General features: G+C 51.5%; 2 protein-coding genes across 3 annotated transcripts; one reads left to right on the top strand and one right to left on the bottom strand.

Moving 5' to 3' along the window:
• Positions 1-110: 110 nt before the first annotated feature.
• On the bottom strand, positions 111-3,196 carry ATP5PD (ATP synthase peripheral stalk subunit d). 2 transcript variants are annotated; one of them, XM_080356344.1, is made up of 6 exons: positions 3,150-3,196; positions 2,815-2,937; positions 1,744-1,840; positions 817-888; positions 436-498; positions 111-314 (listed from the first exon to the last, which is right to left on the bottom strand). In XM_080356344.1, the coding sequence occupies exons 2-6, from the start codon at positions 2,934-2,936 to the stop codon at positions 183-185; spliced, it is 486 nt and encodes a 161-aa protein (XP_080212470.1). In that variant the 5' UTR covers position 2,937; positions 3,150-3,196; the 3' UTR covers positions 111-182. The 2 variants fall into 2 exon arrangements, with proteins under 2 accessions (XP_080212470.1, XP_080212469.1); XM_080356343.1 differs by lacking the exon at positions 3,150-3,196 and having other exon boundaries at positions 2,815-3,143.
• A 142-nt stretch (positions 3,197-3,338) lies between these two features.
• KCTD2 (potassium channel tetramerization domain containing 2) lies at positions 3,339-13,516 on the top strand (the record flags this gene model as incomplete). Its single annotated transcript, XM_080356342.1, has 6 exons — positions 3,339-3,626; positions 5,078-5,186; positions 6,422-6,513; positions 7,208-7,303; positions 9,310-9,435; positions 10,002-13,516. The coding sequence occupies 6 exons, from the start codon at positions 3,339-3,341 to the stop codon at positions 10,029-10,031; spliced, it is 741 nt and encodes a 246-aa protein (XP_080212468.1). The 3' UTR covers positions 10,032-13,516.
• Between the last annotated feature and the right edge of the window lie 7,132 nt (positions 13,517-20,648).

The following is a 20,648-nucleotide window of genomic DNA, read 5'->3' as shown; positions in this document are numbered from 1 at the left end:
AACAAGGTGGAAAAGACAAAATGCAGGAAAACTGGGCTGTTTGCACATTACTGTATTGTTCCATATGTCTCAAAACCGTGCAACCTCATGTCTAAGATCTAAGCCAGGGACAGGAGGGAAAGCACTTTATTTAAAAGATCGTCGAATCTGACAGTCGTTAGACAAACTGCCTCCAGACAAGTTTACAGATCAGCGATCGGTTTGTGGGGCCAGAACGGGTATTTCTCCTTGTCCAGTTTGGTTTCGGGGAAAGCTTCGTTCAAGTCTTCAAATGTCATCTGTTCAAAGGGAATCATGCTTTTGAGCTTCTGGAGCTGGAAGTGGGAGCAGAGACAAATGTGTTACACAGACTTGTCAGCAAGAAGGAGCTGGTGCTTCCTGACACATGCAAGGCTGCCTTAAAGAGAATATTCAACAGGCTAAGTCTGGACTTACATGTTGCTGGTACTGGGCAATCCGAGCCTTGGAAGCCTGCACGTACTCAGCGGTGGTCTTGGACTGTGGGAAAGCAGAGGACATGGTGGAGATTTTTAAGACAATGACATAGAGCGAATCTGTAACCCCACGCTTTAAGTTAGCATTAAAATTCATCATCATTACAGTAGATAAGTGGACACAATCTTGCTCAAATCCCAGCCAGCCAAACCCTTCTGTGTGCAGAGATCCTATCGCTTAGGCAAAAGACAGAGACATGTATGAGGGCCGGAGCCTCCACCTCTGCCCTGCCTGCGCAGAACATCCCTTCCCTCTCACCCCATCCCATCCTCGCACAACTCAGAGACAACCTCGGTGTGAGGGAACAGTTTAAACACTTACAGCTTCCTGCTCTTGGGCATCGATTTTGGCAGTTTGTGTATCCACTGGCTCAGGAACCTTTAGTGCACTGAACTGTAAATCAGAAGAGAAATTTTTTACATGGTTTGCTTGGCTGAAATAATCTTTCACACCGAGGTCACCCTCCCCAGCAGCGGGAGAACGTTCCCTCCTTCCCTCCTGGGATACACTCATAACCGTGTAAGTTAACGAGCTTTCTAAAACTGGTCGCTGCAGCTTGACTGTGTCCTTCACAAGCAGGGCTGCTCGCCTGCAAGCTGAAAGCAGCCTGTTCTGCACTGCTTAACACCCACGACACGTAACACTACACATGTTCATCACAGCGCTGCAGAGAGCAAAGCACAGCGCTCTGAGGAAGCAATGACATCTAATCCCAAAGATTTAACCTATCACAGACTTATTTCCCCCAAGGCAAAGCTCTCAGATCCATCTGAGGTCAGAGGCTCCTCCCAGCCCTGGGAGGCCAGTTTTCCTGGTGCCATTGACAACATGTGTCCTGCAGCAAAAGCCTCGCTCGTGCTTGTCAGCTCCTGCTTGCAGAGAGGACAACAACCCCTGCAGGGATGCGTGAGCTGGACACGTTTCACAGGGCACAGAGCCATGCACCACCCCCTTCTGTGAGTCAGAGAAACGCTTTGAACGTTTGCTTCAGGAGAGGCACTGCCCGAATACGCTCCCACAGCCAAAATAATTTATTAAGTTCTCTTTCACCAGCTTTCTCACTGTACAGCGCCACGTTTCCTCCTGAAAAACGGTGCTGAAGTGACCTCGAGGTTGGTGACACTGCAGGGTGTAAATCTGGGGCACCTGCCAGCCAAAACCAGACTCCTCTGCCAGTTCTGGTGTGTTCCTCTCAACACCAGAGACATTCCCCTTTTAAACCTCCAAAGAGCTGACACAGACACTGACCTTCTTCTCAAACTCATCCACCATGCCGGATTTAGCAACAGCAGTCTTGTAGTAAGCCCAGTCGATGGTCGGGGGTTTCTCTGGCAGAGCAGCCAACCTGGAGAGGCAGAGGACACCAGTAACAACCAGCCCAGGAGCGACTCTGTGCTGTCACTTGCTGTCTGCCACGGTTACTTTCCAGAGTGCCAACAGGACTGAGTAAACATAGTTTAAATATCTTCAGGTCCACCATTAACAAGCAGCAATGAACCATTTCCACAAACCTCTCTGCCCTTGGAACAGACTTGTCTATATGGACCAGCAGAGCTCAGCCCGCAGCCCCCCTCCACGTCAAACTGCTGCAGAGCAGCCCTGTGAGGAAGGGTCGGGCAGTTTGCACAATGCTGAGCTAGAGGCAATCAGCAATACTGACTGCAAACTGGAACACAGGAGGTTCCACTTAAATTTGAGAAGAAACTTCATGGTGAGGGTGTCAGAGCCTGGCCCAGGCTGCCCAGGGGGGTTGTGGAGTCTCCTTCTCTGCAGACATTCCAACCCGCCTGGACACCTTCCTGTGTAACCTCATCTGGGTGTTCCTGCTCCATGGGGGGATTGCACTGAGTGAGCTTTCCAGGGCCCTTCCAACCCCTGACACTCTGTGATCCTGTGGCTGCAACAGCCAACGTTTGTATGAAGCAGCAGGTGCTGAAAGATTTGAGACTTGTGAGTTTGTGCAGCACGTACGTCCTTCCCGTGCCGGCTCTGCTGCCAGGACTGGCCTGAGCTCAGCTCCGACATGGTGAGGCCGGGGGGACCGGGACCGGCAGGACCTGGGGTGGTGACGGCACCTCCTCAGACCACACTCCAAAGCAAACCGCTTTCACAGAGCTGCTTTTCTACATTGCAGCTATTGTTTTGCTCCGGGGAGGATTAAGTAAAGAAGATTTGCAAAGGAAAAGCCACTAGGTGTCCCGAAGGTGACCTGCGCCAGTGCCCATCAGCACACTCCTGCGAGACCAGCGCTCCCGACACCTGCCCAGGGCAGCCCTGCGAAGGCCGAACGGTGCGGCTGCAGGCCGGACGGACACTCACCGGGCAGAGAGCGCGTCGCTGCGGGTCTTCAGAGCGTTGAACATGGCCCGCTGGTTGGGGGGCACCCTCTCGGCGAAGGCCGCCCAGTCGATGGCCTTGAGGGCAGCTCTGCGGCCCGCCATGCTGCCGGGACACAGACACAGCGGGGTGGGGCTGGGGCGGGCAGGGCCCGGGGGCGGTTCGGGGCTGGGGACACGGGGATCGACGGCACCGAGCGGGGCCCGAGGGGCACGGGGCCCGGCCCCGCCGCGGCCTCACACCCCCTCCCCCGGCCCGCTCTCTCCCTCAGCCCCTCAGGCCGGCCCCGCTCCCCGGTCCTCCGGCCCCGCTCTCACCTTCACTGACCGACACCGCCACAGCGCCGGAAGTCCCGCCCCCACCCCCGCCGCCCAATCAGAGCGCAGCCACACCGGAAGGCGTCACTCTCCGCCTTCCCGGTGACCTCCGCCGCTGTCCCGGAAGCGCTCTCCGCGCCGGAAGCGGCGGCGCTGCGGGCGGCGATGGCGGCGCTGAGCGGCTCCGCCATGGCCGAGCTGGCGGCAGCGGACGGGCCGCCGCGGGGCCGCACGCCCAGCCCGGGCCCCGGGGGAGCGCCGGGGCCGCCCAGCCCCCGCGCGGCCGGAGCGGCGGCGGGAGCCGGCGGGGCTCAGTCCCCGCCCGGCGCGGCCCGGCCGCCCGCGGCCTCCAAGTGGGTTCGGCTGAACGTGGGCGGCACGTACTTCGTGAGCACCCGGCAGACTCTGTGCCGGGAGCCCAAGTCCTTCCTGTGCCGGCTCTGCTGCCAGGACGGGCCCGAGCTCGGCTCCGACAAGGTGAGGCCCGGGGGGACCGGGGCCGGCGGGACCCGGGCGGTGACCGCCCCTCCTCGGGCCGCCTGAGCCCCCGGGCAGCCGCCGTCACCGGGGGCAGCGCCCCGGCTTGCTGCGCGGGCGGGTGCCGCCCCAGCTCCCGCTGGCCCCCGGGCCCGCAGCCCCTGTCCCCGTGCTGTGCATGGGCCGAGCGCCACGGCAGCCCCGCTCCACCGTCCCTGGGGACACGCGTGGCTCTGACCCACACCAGCTCCACGTCCTTCGCGTCACACGGCTCCCATTACATCCCCGGGAGCGGGGCGGAGAGGCTGTAACCCCCTGGTCCTCTCCACCTCCTGCCGCGATGCGGCTCCTCAGGGAGCAAACTGGCCCCTTCCCCAGCCCCTTCCTGCAGCAGGGAGGGAACGGGGGGAAAACCTTGGGAGAAATGGGGATTTTAATGATTTCTCACCCTAAGCATGTATACATAGAGTATAAAATATACATATTATATCTATGATATACAGATATTATATATATAATATCTCACCTTGCTCTCATAAAAGACCACAGAGCACATTCCATACGTGGGTGGATAGTTTTGCAGTCATTGCAGCATATCTTAAGGATTTTGCAAACAGTTGTTCTTGTAATCGTGGGTTTTCTGTAGGTACCACTGCACAGCGTTGTCAATATTTTGTGGGTAGGTCAGACTCAGATTATTCAGGTCTCTTGCCGCTTTGTTCAGAATTTAATCAAAAGATAAAGCCTGGTTGTGATCAAAACAGCATGCACCAGCATCAGCAGGTAGAGGAGATGACATTTCAAAGGGCTTTTATCACAGTTTTTATTGCTTTGGAGCAGATTGATCGAAAGGACGAGTATTGCTTTAAAGTAATCTAAGGGAGTGATACGACAGACTAAAGCACAGGCTTCGTCAGCACTTCAAGAGATGCTTTGGTTGTGAATCGTTGGTTATTTAATGACAATAGTTATTTGATTGCTGGAGACATGGCTGGTGCGCTGCAAAGTGCATTTTCAGCAGTAGGAAGAAACCAAAAAAAAAGAGCTACTGTAGTTATTATGTGCTGTCAGCTAGAACTGAAGACCCAATTCGCCTCCAGAGTCTCCCAGTTAAACTAGGCTGGAAAACAAATTTAGACAGAACACAACTGCCTGCTTTTGGTTTTTATTATTGCAGAGGAAAAAACGCTAATCCCTGCTTTCCTCTCTAGGTGTATGAACTCTGTCCTAGAAGGTTTTAACTGGCAGCATCTGCAGCATTTGTAGCTGAGTTCAGATGTTGAAAAGAAAAAAAAAATTGTTGGTTTAGATGTGGAGTCATTGCACCTTTCATAGCCAAATAAATCCAGGTTCTCAAGGAGAAACTGTTCAATTTATTGTTTTCAACTGAAATGATGTTTTTTCCTGCTACACTTAACCATCCCTGCTTCATTCCCATGCACACTCATCAGGATGAGACCGGGGCGTATCTGATCGATAGAGATCCCACATACTTTGGTCCAATACTGAACTACCTCCGACACGGGAAGCTCATCATAAACAAGGAGCTGGCAGAAGAAGGTAAGAGAAAGTCACAGGGGAGGAGCTGCAAATGCTGTTAGAGCTGTATCCGAGAGAATCACAGGATCATTTTGGTTGGAAGAGACCCTCAGGATCACTGAAGCCAACAGTTAACCAAACATCAGCACTTCTCCATGTCCCTGAGAACCTCATCTCCACATCTGTTCAACCCCTCCAGGGATGGTGACTCCAGCACTGCCCTGGGCAGCCTGTTCCAATGCCCAACAGCCCTTTATGGGAATAAATTGTTCCCCAGATCCAGATCCAGCCTCCCCTGGCTCAACTTGAGGCCGTTTCCTCTGCTCCTGGCGCTTGTTCCTGGGGAGCAGAGCCCGACCTCCCCTGGCTCCAAGCTCCTTTCAGGCAGTTCAGAGATGGGAAGGTCTCCCCTCAGCTCCTGTTCTCCAGCTGAACCCCCCAGGTCCCTGAGTTGCTCCCATCACACTTGTGCTCCATAACCTTCTCCAGCTCCGTTCCCTGCTCTCAACTCGCTCCAGCACCTCAAGGGCTTTCTTGTCATGAGGAGCTCAAAACTGACCCCAGGATTTGAGGTTTGGCCTCACCAGAGCCCAGCACAAGGGGACAATCACTTCTCTGTCCTGCTGGCCACAGCGGTGCTGGTACAAGCCAGGGTGCTGGTGGCCAAAGTCCTGCCTGAGCACACTGGGCTCCTGACATTGGGACGTGTAAGGGGGTGAGCAAGCTGCATTTCCCAGCAGAGCTGTTAGTACCATTAGTTTCTCAGAAGGCTACTCATTAACAGGGATTAAATAATTAGATTCTGTATCTTCCAGGAAGCAGCAGTCTGGGGCTCACACAGAACCTGGCACTGATCTGATCAGTTCAGAGGTTTCTGGCAGAGGAAAAGATCGATTAGCACATCTCCACAGACAGCAGTTCTCTACAAGCTGGCAGCTTTGGTGACTTTTCCCTAATAGAGCTGTGCAAATAAAATAGAGATTGTACCACAAGGTTTCTGATTAATCCCAGGGAAAGTGGAATAATCTTCCTTAGAGAACCTCTGAGTCCCAGAAGGAGAGGACAGCCCATTGGTCATTTTCTTCCAGCCTGAGAACACGAGATCAGTGGCACAGTCTATTCAGAATTCATGGATTTTCTCACATCTGGGCTAGATTTGGAGTCAGGAGCATCTGTTGCATCCCTGTAGCAGAATCATCTTCATTCTACCCTGTACAAAGTGATGGAATTTCTCTCTGCTTTGGTTCCTTTCCTAGGAGTACTGGAAGAGGCTGAGTTTTACAATATTGCGTCTCTTGTGCGGCTGGTGAAGGAGCGGATACGGGATAATGAGAACAGAACCTCCCAGGTAATGCCCAGGAACTTTTGCGTTATGAAGTCAGTTGTTTTCTGTAGCGTAGCAGAAGGACATGTGGCTGTAAATGCTTCAAGTAGCAGGTTTTTGTTTAGTGGTCTTTAACAGATGCAATCGGTGCTTTTAGGTAGATCCAAGGCACTGTTAGGAACCAATATCCATTGTGGTTCTGTAAGCACAAACCACTGAGTCAGCTTGTTAGCACTGCAGGGAAACAAACAGTTAAACAAGAGGAGCCAGGAGAAAGCTGGGTAGTTATAAAGCAAAACATACTGCTTTGGTATGTAAAGAATAGTTCAAATTCTAAACCATTTTCTTCCCTTTAGATCTATCTCTGTGGCATTTTTTTCCCCATTGCTGCTCAGATGATTTTAACACACTCAGCAGATTCAATTTCAGAAGAAAAATGTTTTCAAAAAGCATGGAGTAGGTTTGAAAGCCAAAGTAGTTTCGCTTTCTCTGGCCCTCAGACACCTGGAAGGCTGTGAAGAGACACGTGCCAGGCGTGTGTACCTGGTTTGGAATTAATTGGGTGATCAGAAGGATGAAACCTCAGAAAGACTGTGGGGCCCAGACTTCCTCAAATAACAAAATGACTGAGCAGGAGAGGCTTATTAATTAATTTCCTAGCTTGATGCTAGTATAACAATTACTAAACTCACACATATTTTTCTTCTCCACGCATTAGGGACCTGTGAAGCACGTGTACAGGGTCCTGCAGTGCCAAGAGGAGGAGCTCACACAGATGGTGTCCACGATGTCCGACGGGTGGAAATTCGAACAGGTACCATTATCAAAAACCAGCAGAGTCCGTTTGAAAGCTGCGCGTGGAATCAGCAATTTGCTGTTTAATTGCACTTCATGCTGCTCTTCTGAATAACCACTCTGAGCGGAGCAGCAGTCAGCTGATAGAGAATAACTGACAGGGAAAGGCAAAATTCACTCAAACTGCCAAGAGAGATTTCATTTTCTCTCAGGACTTCTTGTACTCTTGTCAACTCCCAGAACAATTCTTGCCTTCTCCTGCATTTCATCACATATACCAGGCTCCACTGCAACAGTTTTATCCAGGAAAATTTTCAGAGCCATGAAAAAACGCACGGCACAATTTTTCTGCAAGCTCAAACCACAACTCCTGCGTTTGCTAAAGAGGCGCTGAGTGACATGAGAAACCCACTTCCTGCAGCCGCCTTTGTAACGCAGCCAGTTTCGGGGCTCAGTGTCACTGAAGCTGCATGTGGCATCAGTTCCAGATCTGGTTTCTGGAACCAAACGCAGTCCTCTTATTTAGGAGGATGGAGACCTGGAAACCAGCTGCCCTGGCTGTTAATGCTATATTAAGAAAGTGCAGAGTAGGCTCAGGATTACAGCTCTGCCATCCTCCCAGTTAGTCCAGCTCCAGTGCAAAGGGATGTTGTAGGAGATGTGCTGACATGAAATGAGGCGCTGGATTAGCAGCAGCACTTGGCATCACTTCTTCATAATATCTGTTCTGTAATGCCTGAAAACTCCTATGGCATAGTGGAGAGGCAGCAAAAACTCTTGCCTCTGTGAGCTGGCAGCAAAGTCTTGTGGCCAAGAGCCAGTAGCAGCTTTATGGAAACGCAGTTCTCCAACACCCAGGTGTTGCTGTCCAAAAATTTACTTAACAGACATCACCTTTCACACATGCACATAAACACCCCCAAACTCAAAGGCTGTACGCAGTGCCCTGTACAGGAACCTGCACCCTCGCCTCTTTCCTAGTCCTGCTTTTCAAATCTATAATAATAGGATCAAGATACTGGTTACAAGCAGGTGCTGGAGTTCCCTCCCTCCGCCATCCACAACCTTTGCACAAACCACTGAGATCCCCACCAGCCTCAGCACAAACATCAAAACCTGCTTAAAACAGTATGGGAGGTGAATCAGTACGACACCCCCCACATCTTCCTGCAGCTGCACTCTAACCGTACAGATAATTGTCTGTCTAGGAAGGCTGTTGACTGCATCTTTCTCACACATAAATACAGAGGTCTCTCTTCTAAAGTCCTTTAAGACACAGAAGTCAGGGTGCACGCTGCATATTAAAGTTTTCTAGATATACACAGATGATAAGATTCACATTGCTTTCTTCAGGGTACTTAGATTTATTATCTGGAAAGCAGAACTGAGTTGTAAATGACAAATTGGCTCTGCACTCCAGGATGTCCTTTTAATGTAATAATGATAAATGAGACAGATGGGATTTCTTGGATCAAGTCCAGACCCTCATCACAACAGTAGCAGAATATAATCCCATTTATACAGATATCCAACTCCATCTTGACAGCATCTGCATAAAGAATGGTGCCAGTTTGCCACATGTCCTCCAGTTAATTTAACATCTGTCTGTGGTAAAGAATTGCCTTTCCAGTTTTTACATATCAAAGTCACAAGGCAAGTTGAGAGCCGAGCTCAGTGTAGTCTGGCCCAGGCAGTCTGAATTGCCTGCCCTGTATCCGAATTAGCTGGATATTGGGAAATCTGATGTGTTTTCTGCCCTCAGTAACTGGAAAACATTCTGTTGTGTTCAGCATTACAGCTTCAGGCTGGAATTTCTCCTTGGGGCTCCAGGTGCCAGTAGAGAGCTCTGGAGTCACTGTGTCCCTGCCTCACACACACACGGGAAAGCCTGTGACACAGGAGGCTGCGGGGAGACACTTTGCAACCAAAACAGGTGTCCCAGCACAGTCATACCTCACACGCAACTATAAGAATGAAGAAGTCCAGACTAACTGATAGTTCCCTTGTTTGTCTCCTGTCACGCAGCTGATCAGCATTGGATCTTCCTATAACTACGGAAACGAAGACCAGGCAGAATTCCTCTGTGTTGTGTCCAGGGAGCTCAACAATTCTACCAATGGCATCGTCAAGGAGCCCAGCGAGAAGGCAAAGGTAAGCTGTCTGCTCAGGTCTATCGGCTTGAATTCCCCTACGCAAAGAAAATGCCCTTCTTACACCAGCGGATCCATCATTGCAGCAGCAGTTCTGCGTACCGGCTTTCCTCTTGCCTCCTGTACACATCATCTTCCCCTCTTGGAAGATCTCATGTTACTGCAGGACAAGAGCTGAGGCTCTTTCTGTGTTTCAAATGAAGACAAAAAAAAATTGGAGGAAAGAGATAGACTTGGAAAGGGAGGACAGCATAGCAAGGACCTTGGAGGTTGGTCACATTTTGTGCTTGAAAGGACAAGCTTTTTTCTCTTCTTTCCACTCTGCTTTTCCCCCAGGGTAGCAACAAAAGGCAACATTCTTAACTCCTGGCAAGCAGCTAAGCCTGAGTTCTAGAGAAGGGGCTCAGCTTTAACCAGCCTGTCATTTGTTGTGGTAGCATAAAAGCCAGAAGCTACTCTGACCTGAGTCCATCTTTCCTTTTTCTGTAAAAAAAACAAAGACTCTGAACATGAACTTTTGCAGCTAAACTTGTCCAAGGTATTTATAGAAGCTCTTTTCTTTCTCAGATTCTTCAAGAGCGAGGATCCCGGATGTAATTCAAGTGTCCACTCCATTCAAACTCACAGATGTCAAAGGACAGTCGGGCTGGGCAGAGCATCTCTCCACAGTGCAACCGTGCCCTTGTACAGTAACCAAGCTAACGCAAAGCAAAGCCGAGCCTGTCCTGCCAACAGCGAGTAATTCTGGTCACAAGCAAAGGCTTCCCTCTGACCCTCGAAACCAAGGAAGGAAAAGGCTCTTGCAGTTGGATAGTTCTTTCCGCAAGTATTTGTTTTGTTTTTTTGGCCAGCACTGTATTGAATTTTTCCAACCAGGACTGGGCCAGATTCCCAGTCGGAACCTTTGCGAAGGTCGCGAAGGTCCACAGGAATCAGTCCCACTTCCCACAGGTGGGAATCTCTGGATTTGAGCTGTGCCATTTCTTGCACTCACATCTGCCACCAGAAGAAGTGCAGGGACCCTGTGGTGCCCCCCCGATCAGAACAGGGCTTTAAGAGGAGGAACAAAACAACCACTTGTAAAAAAACCCCACAAACCTCTTCCATTTTTGCTTCATATTTATTCCTTGTTCAATGCCTAAGAGCTGAGCTTAGATACTAAAGGGCGAGGAGTTGTGTGTACGTCTAACACAGGTCTCGCTGTTAACACTGTTACATACAGGCTCCTGGTGTTTTCCAAAGCCTGTTACTCCACACGCACCAACAGAGAGACCTGTGCTCACCCTGAATAGCAACAGCGATCGTTCTGTCCCTGACACTTCCCTCCTGAAGAGTGGTGACATCTCCCCCTCCAGATCCCCGCCACGGCCACACCTGAGCCTGGTGCAAAGTTTCAAGGTTGGGGACTCGTTGCTGCCAAGTTCAGCTTTGCCTTGTTTGTCTCCAGCAGCGCGGGCTCTGTCTCCTCCCCTCTCACCAAGGGGACACTTCAGGCAGAATTTCTTTTGTACTGTAGCAAGCAGGTAGGTTTGTTTGAACCTCCGAGATCCTTTGCAGAGGAGATCCCTGATACACATGCAGTGATTTATCTGCAGTCCCCTCATGTCCCATGATCACCTCAAATGACAGAGGGACATCGCAGAGTTGGGGGGGGGGGGGGTTGGTGAAAAGTTGCCAAACTGGTGTAATGTTTCTTGTCCAAAGTGATGTGTCAATTTCTGTGACTTTTTTTTTTTTTTGGAATGCCTTGGATGGATGTGCAAAATGTTTGTTTGTGCCTCTCTTGGATTCTAATCTTAGCCAAACCGCAGTCGCTGGTTCCGCTCTGTTCATCTGTGCCATCCCTAACCACGGGCGTGTCCCTCCTAGTCTGGTAAATGGAATTTCTTATGAATTTGCTGCATGTTTTTCCCCTTTTCATCCTGGCTTTGTTCTTTGTAGCCCATGTGTCCAGGCACCTGGGTCTTTTTTTGAGTCAAGTCCCAAACCTGACCTTCAATGCAAAGCTTCAGAGATGCTGGAATTCACAGACATTAACGAGCTCAGAGCAGATATTTCTCACTAAGGGACCAGAAAATTCCTCACCTGGACTGAGGAGTTGGGCTCCTTTCTGGACGACTTCAGCTACCTGGAATCTCCTTGATGTTTTGAGACAGAATTAGGCAGGTTTCCCATCTTATCCCTTGTTGCTGACAGGGCCTTGCAATAGCAGAATGTTACCGACGGTCCAACAACCGGCTCAGCAAACAAGACACTGAGCGACACGACGCCGCTGCACTCTGCTCACTGCTGCACGGACTGTCGCCTGTCCTCTCCCACCCTGCTTTGCCAACGTACCTCCTCCGGTGGAAGCTTCGCCTCTTTCTCAAGAGAGACTGGTTAATTAACTGCGCTAGTTTAATCCTGGTAGCAACAGACCGTGCCAAATGTCTTTGGATTCACGTTGTGTCGGTTCAGGATGTTGAAACACAGCTGGCTCGGCATCCTGCTGAAGAACCCAGCTCTTCTGCCTCCTTCCATCTCTTCTGTTATGGTGTGGTGAGATGGTTTTGGTGTGGTTAGACTGTACTCCTTGGCTGGGCCTAAATAACACTGTGATGTGTGTAGATCTCTCTCCTCTGTCACTATCTTGTAGCCTCGGTCGTTGTCCATCTCTGCTCACAGCTAAGAAATCTAGAAGCGCATGTACACAAGTTAGCAGCATAAGAAGCCCTTTAACGCTCTCATCTGTCTTCTTTCCCTTCCTCAGAGGAGGGAGATTCTGGGAACTGGTCAAGAAATAGCAAACTAAAGGCAACAGGAACTGTTCGAGCTGCTGTTGTCACACGGATGTCAGCGAGCACCTCGCTGCTCAGACCACGGAGCTCACAGCAACACCAGGTGCAAAGGGCAGTTTCCTGTCGGTACAGCTCAAGTAGATAAAGACGATACCTCCCTGCTTTTCTGTATCACCAAAAAATGCCATACGTGGTGCAGCCCACCGGAGGATTGCCTGATGCAAGAGTGATGCCATCATTCCCCCCAAGCCACAGAGAGCCTAAAAATTACCATTGCCGGTTGAGCAGAGCAGCTGTTTAACTCACACGTGCAAGAAAGACTTGTCAGAGTTGCACGTTGGTTTTCCCCTCCACGCTGCAACAAGGACGTGCCAGGAGATAGAAGACTCTTTGGGTTCGATTGCAAGGTCTTCAACAGAACAAGCTTATGGTGGAAAACCAGTCGCAGGTACTGGACACTGGATTCTTGGGTGATGTTTAGGACCCGGCGTGCAGCCCATCCAGAGCAGGTACATTCCCAGGGAGGATTTCTCCTTTCCTGACTTTACCCTGAGACCAAGGGCTGGTCTCAGCATTATGCACCAGTCGTGTCCCTTCTGCGCTCAAGACAGGGCTTTTCCTTCCATTGCCTTTCACTCGGTCACAACTACGTCAAAAGTAGCGCTGAATTAGGATGAAATTTGTCCCATTCACTCTAAAAAAAAAAAAGAAGGTATTGAGCAGGGGTGGATTACTGCATATCCAAGGGTGCTTGTGCCTCTTGGGAAGGTTCACTTTAAAGCGTTGATCCAGGGAATGGAGAGTAAGACACTTTAGGTTCGGGGTTTTTTTTAAACTTTCCCAGTGGCCTAAGTTGTTCCATTATGGCAAGACCGGAATTAACTTCTTGAAGTGTCTTTGTTTCTGCACATTTTTAAAGCGGTCAGTGGATTTCTCTCAGGGGTGACTGAGTGGCCGAGGCGAGGGGGACACAGCTCGCGGGGGGCGGGGGGCAGAGCAGCTCCCCGGTCCTGCCGCTCTGCCGGGGGCTCCTCCCCTCGGGTTTGCCTGCGAACCCAGAGGTTTTGTACAGTTTGTCACATCTCAGTGCCCTTTGCTACTGTTTCTCTTTGTTTATTAAATGTGTTTGAATAACAGTTGAGATGCTGTGATTTTTTTTGTTTTTTTCAATAAATATTGTGAAAAGGGTTTGAGAAGTTAGAGCAAAGCCTGCAGCTTCCTCTGCACCCGTTTGCCCCTTACCACACCAACACTGCGTTATGGGGAAAGAAAGGTGAAAACTCAGCACCTGCTTCTGGCTCCAGTTCATCTATAACAATGATTTGCCAAGAGGAGAATATATAATTAGATTTTGGAGTCCTTCTAGGTTAGTAACAGGGAAAAAGGCAAAGTGAGGCCTGTTTCTAATTTATTCTTATACAAAAGAATCCAAACTTCTATATTTAGCTTTAGAGTTTCCATTAACAGACACAAACAATTAGAAAGTTAATCCAGGTATTAAACATGAGTAGCTAAGAAGGGAAAGGGACTTTTGTCCACTTCTGTGTGCTAAACCCCACTCACCTCCAGGCCAGCACACAGCAGAGAGCTCTGACTGTTTGGGGCAGCTTTGCCCCTTTGCCACAAAAGGCCCCACTGAACGTGGGCAGGAGGTTGCAAACAGCTTTCCAAACGAGACCAAAGGTACAAGGTTTTGCTGCTACCAAGACAAATGGAATGAATATGAGGAAAATAATCTGAGTGTCTTAGAGCTGCATTCCCCCTGTGTTCTGAGCCTGCAACTGCCAGGCAGCTGCGGGCCCAGAAACCCTGGAGGGAGTTTTATTTTGAATAGTTGCTCTGTTACGTGCCCTCCAAAAGCCGCCAGCCTTCCTAGTGTTTGTGTCTTTAGCGAGACCAGTGGCTTAGCGGAGATTTAGGTTCTTTCCTGTTTACAGAGCATCACAACTCGGCTGGAAACGCAAAGGTACCGGCAGATGGACGAGCAGCAGGGAGGCAAAGAGGCAAACCAGATATTCAGGCTTTGGTGATGCTGAAAGGTGGATAATATTGGCAGCTCGGGGGAAGAGCAAAGACACGAGTGAACAATGGAAAAATTTAGATTAATTTGGTCTTATTTTGGACTCCAAGCGGCTGGTGACCACTGTACCTGCCTGCCCTTCACCCGCGCTGCCACAGGAGCCATGGAGCCCCTGAGCAGGGAGGGGGTTGGCACGTCCCCAAGCCAGGGTCAACACCAACATGAGATTGTCTCCTCTCCATGGGGTCACACGGGAAGCTCCTGGGCATGGGGGCGGCAGGAACCACAGCCAGGTCACCATGTAGCGTGGGTTGATTTAAGATGGTACTTTTAAAACCTCCTTGACGCATCCCCGTGCCAGACCTGACTGCAGGTCTGGGCTGCCAGTGAACTTGCCCAAAGCAAAGCCAGGCTCAAGTGCCGGCGGCGTCTTGGGCAGAGATGGAAACCGCAGGGCTGGCACTGCCAACACCAAATGCATATTCAGTCACGTTCACAAGGCAGGACTTGTCAGCAGAAAGTCAAATTCGAGCCAGCATTTCAGACCTGCAGCCATAACCTCCCTGCTCTCCCACTTCAGGACTGTCCTAAAAGGCCATGTAGGCTGGAAAGCCTTTGTGCAGGACTCTTGAGCAGCTCCAGGGCTGCCAGGCAGGCGGTTCCTCTAACACACATCACTCCACAGAAGACACAAGCATCATTCAGTGGTTTCTGCAGAAACCACAACCTGGAGCTACCAGGCCCTTGTACCATCCCTCGCTCTCCCATCCAAGGCTGTGCCACCTGCTTAACTACTCTGAGAAATAATCTCTCTGCTTCTTGCTGCAGCGAACAGGCAATGCCTCAGCGTTACCAAGCGAGAGTTGTGCCGGATAGGCACAACCAGTATGTTAAAAATTAACCCTACGCACCGTCTCTTACTGAGAAGGTCCTGCTGTCACGGGGGGCCAGCCCAAAGCTCAGCCCTCCCTCCTGCCAAAACGCAGCCTGCTCTAGACCTGTTGCAGCAGGAGAAGGGACAAAGGGGGGTGGTTTGCAGCAGGACTGGCCTCAGCAGAGGGTTCAGGCTCTGGCTCTTGGCTGAGTTTGTCACAGCTCCCCAGGCTGCCCCAAAAAGATGTGGGTACCCACTGGAGGCTCCTCCCCAGGGACAAGCAGCTGCCACGGGTGAGGGGCTCTGTCACCACCCAGGCAGCACGAGCACACCCGAGGAACTCACTACCTGCCCGGGGCAGGGTTTGGACCTTCCTGCTCACAGAGCCAACTGGGGGAAATAAATTCCCCAGGTGGCTTTGCCAGGTGCTTGGGAAGAAGATGAGTAACAGAACATCACTGAGATTTTCCAATAGCCGCAACATCACTAAGCGGCGCGCACACACAAGCTGCGGCAAAGGGACTTAAAACCCCTTTATTAGCCTTTTTTTTTTTTTTTGCATTGCATTGCAAAGGGAATAACAGGGACAGTCCCACATCCCTGCTCTGGAAGGAAAGGTTCAGGCTCCTGCCAGGGCTGAGCCCGCGTGGCCACCGCACCACGTCCTGGGGCCACCCAGCTCCCCAGGGCTGGGCCACCTCGCCACAAAGCTCCCATCAGTCACCCAGCCGGCAGCTCGGCTTTTCCCTGCCAATTCTACCTGGAGCACAAATCATTTGCTTTTCTGGCCTGCCCGCTCATGTCTGGCACAAAGAGGAAACCCAGATTGACTTTAAAGAAGGAAAGGGCTTTAGCAGCAGAGGCATCTCTCAGCATCCAACCGCTTGGCCTGGGGCTCCAGCACAAAGCGGTGGAAACTGCTCCTGCATTCCTTGTCTCCGCACACATCTGGGAGGGTAAAACCCAGATGTCTGGACGCAACCATAAGTACGTCTTGCACAACACCTACGCTCCTCTGCTCTGCCTCAGGCGGTCACGGAAAGACGAAGGTCAGTTCGTCACTTACCCACCCACGCTCACCCAGAACAAAGTAATCAAGCCAGATCTACTTGCATAGAGAAAGCCTGCAGATATTTTCACCCCAGCTTACTAACTTGTTTGGGAAACAAGGACCTTGGCCATGTCCTTCCACCTAGATCTGGTTTTGGGGCAGTCGCTGAAGGTTTAACCCAAGTTTTATATGGGCAAATTGTCCCCATGTGGCCTCTGCATTCCAGGGCTGGAGAAACATGTTGGTTTCTCCAAATCAGAGTAAGGGAGGAGCTGCAATTCCCTAGCAATTGCCTTCAGATTGTGGTATAGCAGATGAGCAAAGGCACGGATATTTGACCCTTGGGCAATATTCCCCATTGGAGGACTCTATCCCCGCCAGGGGTTCCCCAGACTCCAACAGTTGAGAGCCTGAAGCAAAACCATCATCAGTCTGAAGTGTGAGGAGTCCTCAAGTTCCACGTGTCTTACACAGCTCCTCGGTGAGCTGAGAGCTCAGCTGGTCCGTACGTGACCATGAATATCATTGGGAGAGGTGAGCACCTTCCAGCGGGGTCAGCTCAGGACGGGCTGGGCAGCAGGTCCCGCAGCACGGCCAGGAAAACACACACCAGTGATCACAATTAATTCAAATGACAGTGGCTAAAAATGAGGAAAACTGTTTTTGGGCAACCAAGCAAAGAGCCAGGCCCTGAACCCAGGCACTGAGTTCAACATGTCTCAGAAAAGCAGGCAGATCAGTCGCTAAAAGGCTAGGAAATAGCTAACAAACAGTCAACCTCATCCTAATATTGCAGTGGGCTTTCATCTAAAATTTGAATGCAGAGAAACATTCAACAAGAAGGGGATGGTCATACTTGCCAAACCAAAGGGGTTTTGCCCATGATATAAAGGCTCAAGGCCACATTCTGCTGTTTGCACACACACCCCTGACAACACAACCGCAATGCACACAGCGACCCCATAATCATCTACCAGTGAGAGTTTTGGCGTAGCTAATGATAAGGTAACTCAATTTCTTCCAAAGCCCCACTTTTCAGGACCCACCACCCTCGTCACCTTCACAGAACGCAGGAAATTGATAGAAGAACAGCACCAGCAGCTCCCAGACACCCTCGACAACCTCAGCCAGGGCAAAGAGCAGGGACAAGCCACATCTTGCTGGATTCCTGTGAACTGCTGGGAGCTGCCGGGGCACATCCTGGTGCCCGCTGCCTCCTCACCCCCGTTTCCCACCCCGCGTTATCCCCAGTACTGGCTGATGGTCATTAAACCTGGTCCCCAAAGTGGGATTTCTCACCTGGTGCTACTGCCACATTATTGGTGATTAATGAGCCAAGCGAATCCAAAGTCAACCCAGGAGAGCAGAAAACAGTGGCGAGACATTAAAAAACCAAGCTAGGCAAGGAGCCAGGCTTAAATGCAGCTGGGGAACAAACAGGGTGGAGGGGGTGTGGGAGGAGGCTCCAGATGAGGCTGGTTAGGCTAATTAAGACTGATTAGCACAGGCAGGACCCTGCTGCCCTTTGCAGGGGGAGGCTGTGGGAGTGATGCTATGGGAACTGCTTGGAAAACTCATGTTAAACCAACTCTTCCCCCCATTCTCAGCACAGTCCTGTGTTCTCAGTGCCAGCAGAGCTGGTCTGTAGGGGTTTTGCCAGGGTTGTTCAGATCCTGCCTCAGTCTCAGGCCAGGAATCCCTTTTCAGGTGCTCTGAGAGCTCAGATTCCACCGGGTCTGTCTGGATTCAAGGGAAGGATCAGAGCAGGAGATTAATTTGGGACTGAAATAGCTCCCTGCCCTGAACCACTGTGCGATCCCACAGCTGAAATGGCACTTAGTTTCCTTCACTTTTAAAAAAATCAAAGCAAAACCATCAAACCCCCAAAACAAACAACCATCCCCTGACTTCCTCTGCACGATTCCATCTGTCAGACGATTTGCTGATGTGGATCTCTGGAACAAATCCAACCAGTCTTTCGCAAAAGCCATTTGCAGGTCCTAAGGCATTTGCACTTTTGTTACCAGGCGCATGGTCTGTCCCAAATCTGCTGCTGAGGCTCCTGAGCTCAGCCTGGCTCACAGAGCCCTAAGTGTCCCCACCGAGGACACGGGCAACCGGGGGACTCGCAGCCACCTCTGCCATGCCCCCAATGTCCTCCTGTCCCTTAAGGGCTGCAAATGATCACTGACAAGGGACATCCCGCAGACACGAGCCCGTAGTGTTGGTCCAGGCTGCACCACTTGGGCCAACAATTTAACCGGAGCTAGATCTGGATTCTCTGCTGTCAGCTTATGGGGTGACCTTGCAAAAGTCAGCTGGGGTATAACACAGCCTACCTGGGAGAGGACAGCAAAGCCAGCCAACATCTCGGGATGAAAAGGTATTTAAAAAGTCACTTATAAAGGTATTTACCAAGAGAAGTGCTTGGCTTTCCTACCCCCAACAGACACAGGGTGACTCAAAAGAAAAACAGTTTACCACCCTGCTTGGTTTGCAGTAAACATCTCCCTTCTGTGCACGCAGCCTGTTTTACACGTCCATAAAAAGCGTGTCCAGCACACACCAGTGCCGGGCTGGGGCGGCAGGAGGGAGGATGCGGCAGCAGGATGCAGAGACCTGATGTCCCATGAACAAGAAACTTCCTTCTTCATTTCCACTCCTGCTCGCAGGTCACAGGCATCACCCGGGCCCTCAACAGCCCTCCAAGCCCCATTGCTGGGGCAGCGGCTCTGCAGGCTAAATATCAAGCTGTTCCTAGGAGGTGAGCTACGGAAACACCCTGTGTATCTCGGAATAAAGGGCTGCCTGCCCTTGCAGGGAGCAGCCTCATCCAGCAGCTGCTCACCCCACATCACGGCTGGGGGAAACTGAGGCACGGAAAAAGCCGGAACAATCAGCGTGTGAGCACTCCTGGTCTGCTGCTACAAACAACTGCCAGGGCTGCTCTGTCACAGCTGGGGAATCCAAGAAGGCTGGAACGCTGGTGTCTTGGGGGCTGCTGGGACGAGAAGACGCAATATTCAGACCTGAACAAAGGAGAATTAGCTCATTGAGGCCAACAGTGACTGGCAGAGAGCAGCTGGAAAGAAACCCTGAAACCAGCAGCTTGTCCCCTTTGTCCCACCCAGGGCACCCGGCAGCAGGAAGCACCTCTGCACAGGCTGACCTGCTCCCGACAAAAGCCACTGTTTGCAGGTGTGGCTGTTGCGGCGAATTTCAGTCCCGTTCCCAACACCGTCAGCATGAGACCATCACGTGTATGTGAAATCTGCCCATGCTCCACCAATGTCCCTGGTCACTTGTGTTCGCTGCTCAACACCAGGTCACCTGAGCACATTGAGCACAAAAGCTGTGGCACCATCCATCCCGTCTGGTTACCACGGGAAGGTTTCTTTTTGCTTTTTAGTGAGGTTTTTGCTCTGCTCTTGCTGTTCGGTGCAGCCAGCGCTGGAACAAACTCGTTCTGTTACCTTCACGCGGGCAGGAGGCAGCGAGGAACCGTGTGCTGCTTGGCAGAACATCTCCAGGTCCTCACGGCGACAGTGCTCGGGGTACGAGGTGTCCTGCAGACAGAGGGTGGGTGAGGGTCCTCCCTGGAGAGCAGGGACATGGGGACATCGCTGAATCACAGCATCACAGGGTGCCAGGGGTTGGAAGGGAAAGCTCATCCGGTGCAATCCCCCCATGGGGCAGGAACACCCAGATGAGGTTACACAGGAAGGTGTCCAGGCGGGTTGGAATGTCTGCACAGAAGGAGACTCCACAACCCCCCTGGGCAGCCTGGGCCAGGCTCTGCCACCCTCACCATGAAGAAGTTTCTTCTCAGATTTAAGTGGAACCTCCTGTGTTCCAGTTTGTACCCATCACCCCTTGTCCTATCATTGGTTGTCACCGAGAAGAGAAACGTGAGATGTGAGAGGAGCCAGAAATCTGCCGCTGGACAAACCCAAGCACTGGCCGGGGCGGCTGGGAACGGCGGGGAGCTGTGCTCCTGCCTCTTTTTGCAGGTTTGCTGTTGCCAGGGAGAGGTTTTTAGGCTGTCACCCAGCTAATTCACACCAGGGAGACAAGCACTTGAATTAGTTGCATTATCTGTGCCCAGCTGAAGTGGACAAAGGACCAAAGCGTGCTGAGCATCCCCGCCACAATTTGCATCTCAGAGCCCCTTCCCACGGGCCCCCTCTGCTCCCAGCCTTTTTTTTTCCCCTCTTTTTTTTGTGTGTGTGTTTTGGCATCGATCCAGCCGGCACAAGAGCCCTGTTTACAGGAGTGATGCTGAGGTTAACGTTGCAAAAGACTTCATCAAAGCTTTTAGTCGCTGCTGCAGCGGAAGCGTCTCACCGGGGGCCGCGCTGTGCACGGGGACGAGCCGCCGCAGCCCCGCGCTCGCTGCCCTTTGTTCAGCCGATTCCGGTCTCGGTCCGAGGCACGGGACTCCCTTTCCGAGTGTGTCGCCATGGCGAATTGAAATAACCAGCGAGATCTAATG

Source organism: Nesoenas mayeri, assembly GCF_963082525.1.
Source record: "Nesoenas mayeri genome assembly, chromosome: 19".
Taxonomy (NCBI): Eukaryota; Metazoa; Chordata; class Aves; order Columbiformes; family Columbidae; genus Nesoenas; species Nesoenas mayeri.
The sequence above is the reverse complement of the archived record's forward strand: the minus strand, read 5'-3'. Positions and strand labels throughout refer to the sequence as shown.

Coding starts and splice junctions, on each gene's coding strand:
- ATP5PD (XM_080356344.1), bottom strand. CDS start 2,936: ATGGCGGGCCGCAGAGCTGCCCTCAAGGCCATCGACTGGGCGGCCTTC. Junction 1,841..2,814: donor AGCGACGCGCTCTCTGCCCG/GTGAGTGTCCGT, acceptor CTGCCTCTCCAG/GTTGGCTGCTCTGCCAGAGA. Junction 889..1,743: donor TGGATGAGTTTGAGAAGAAG/GTCAGTGTCTGT, acceptor TCTGATTTACAG/TTCAGTGCACTAAAGGTTCC.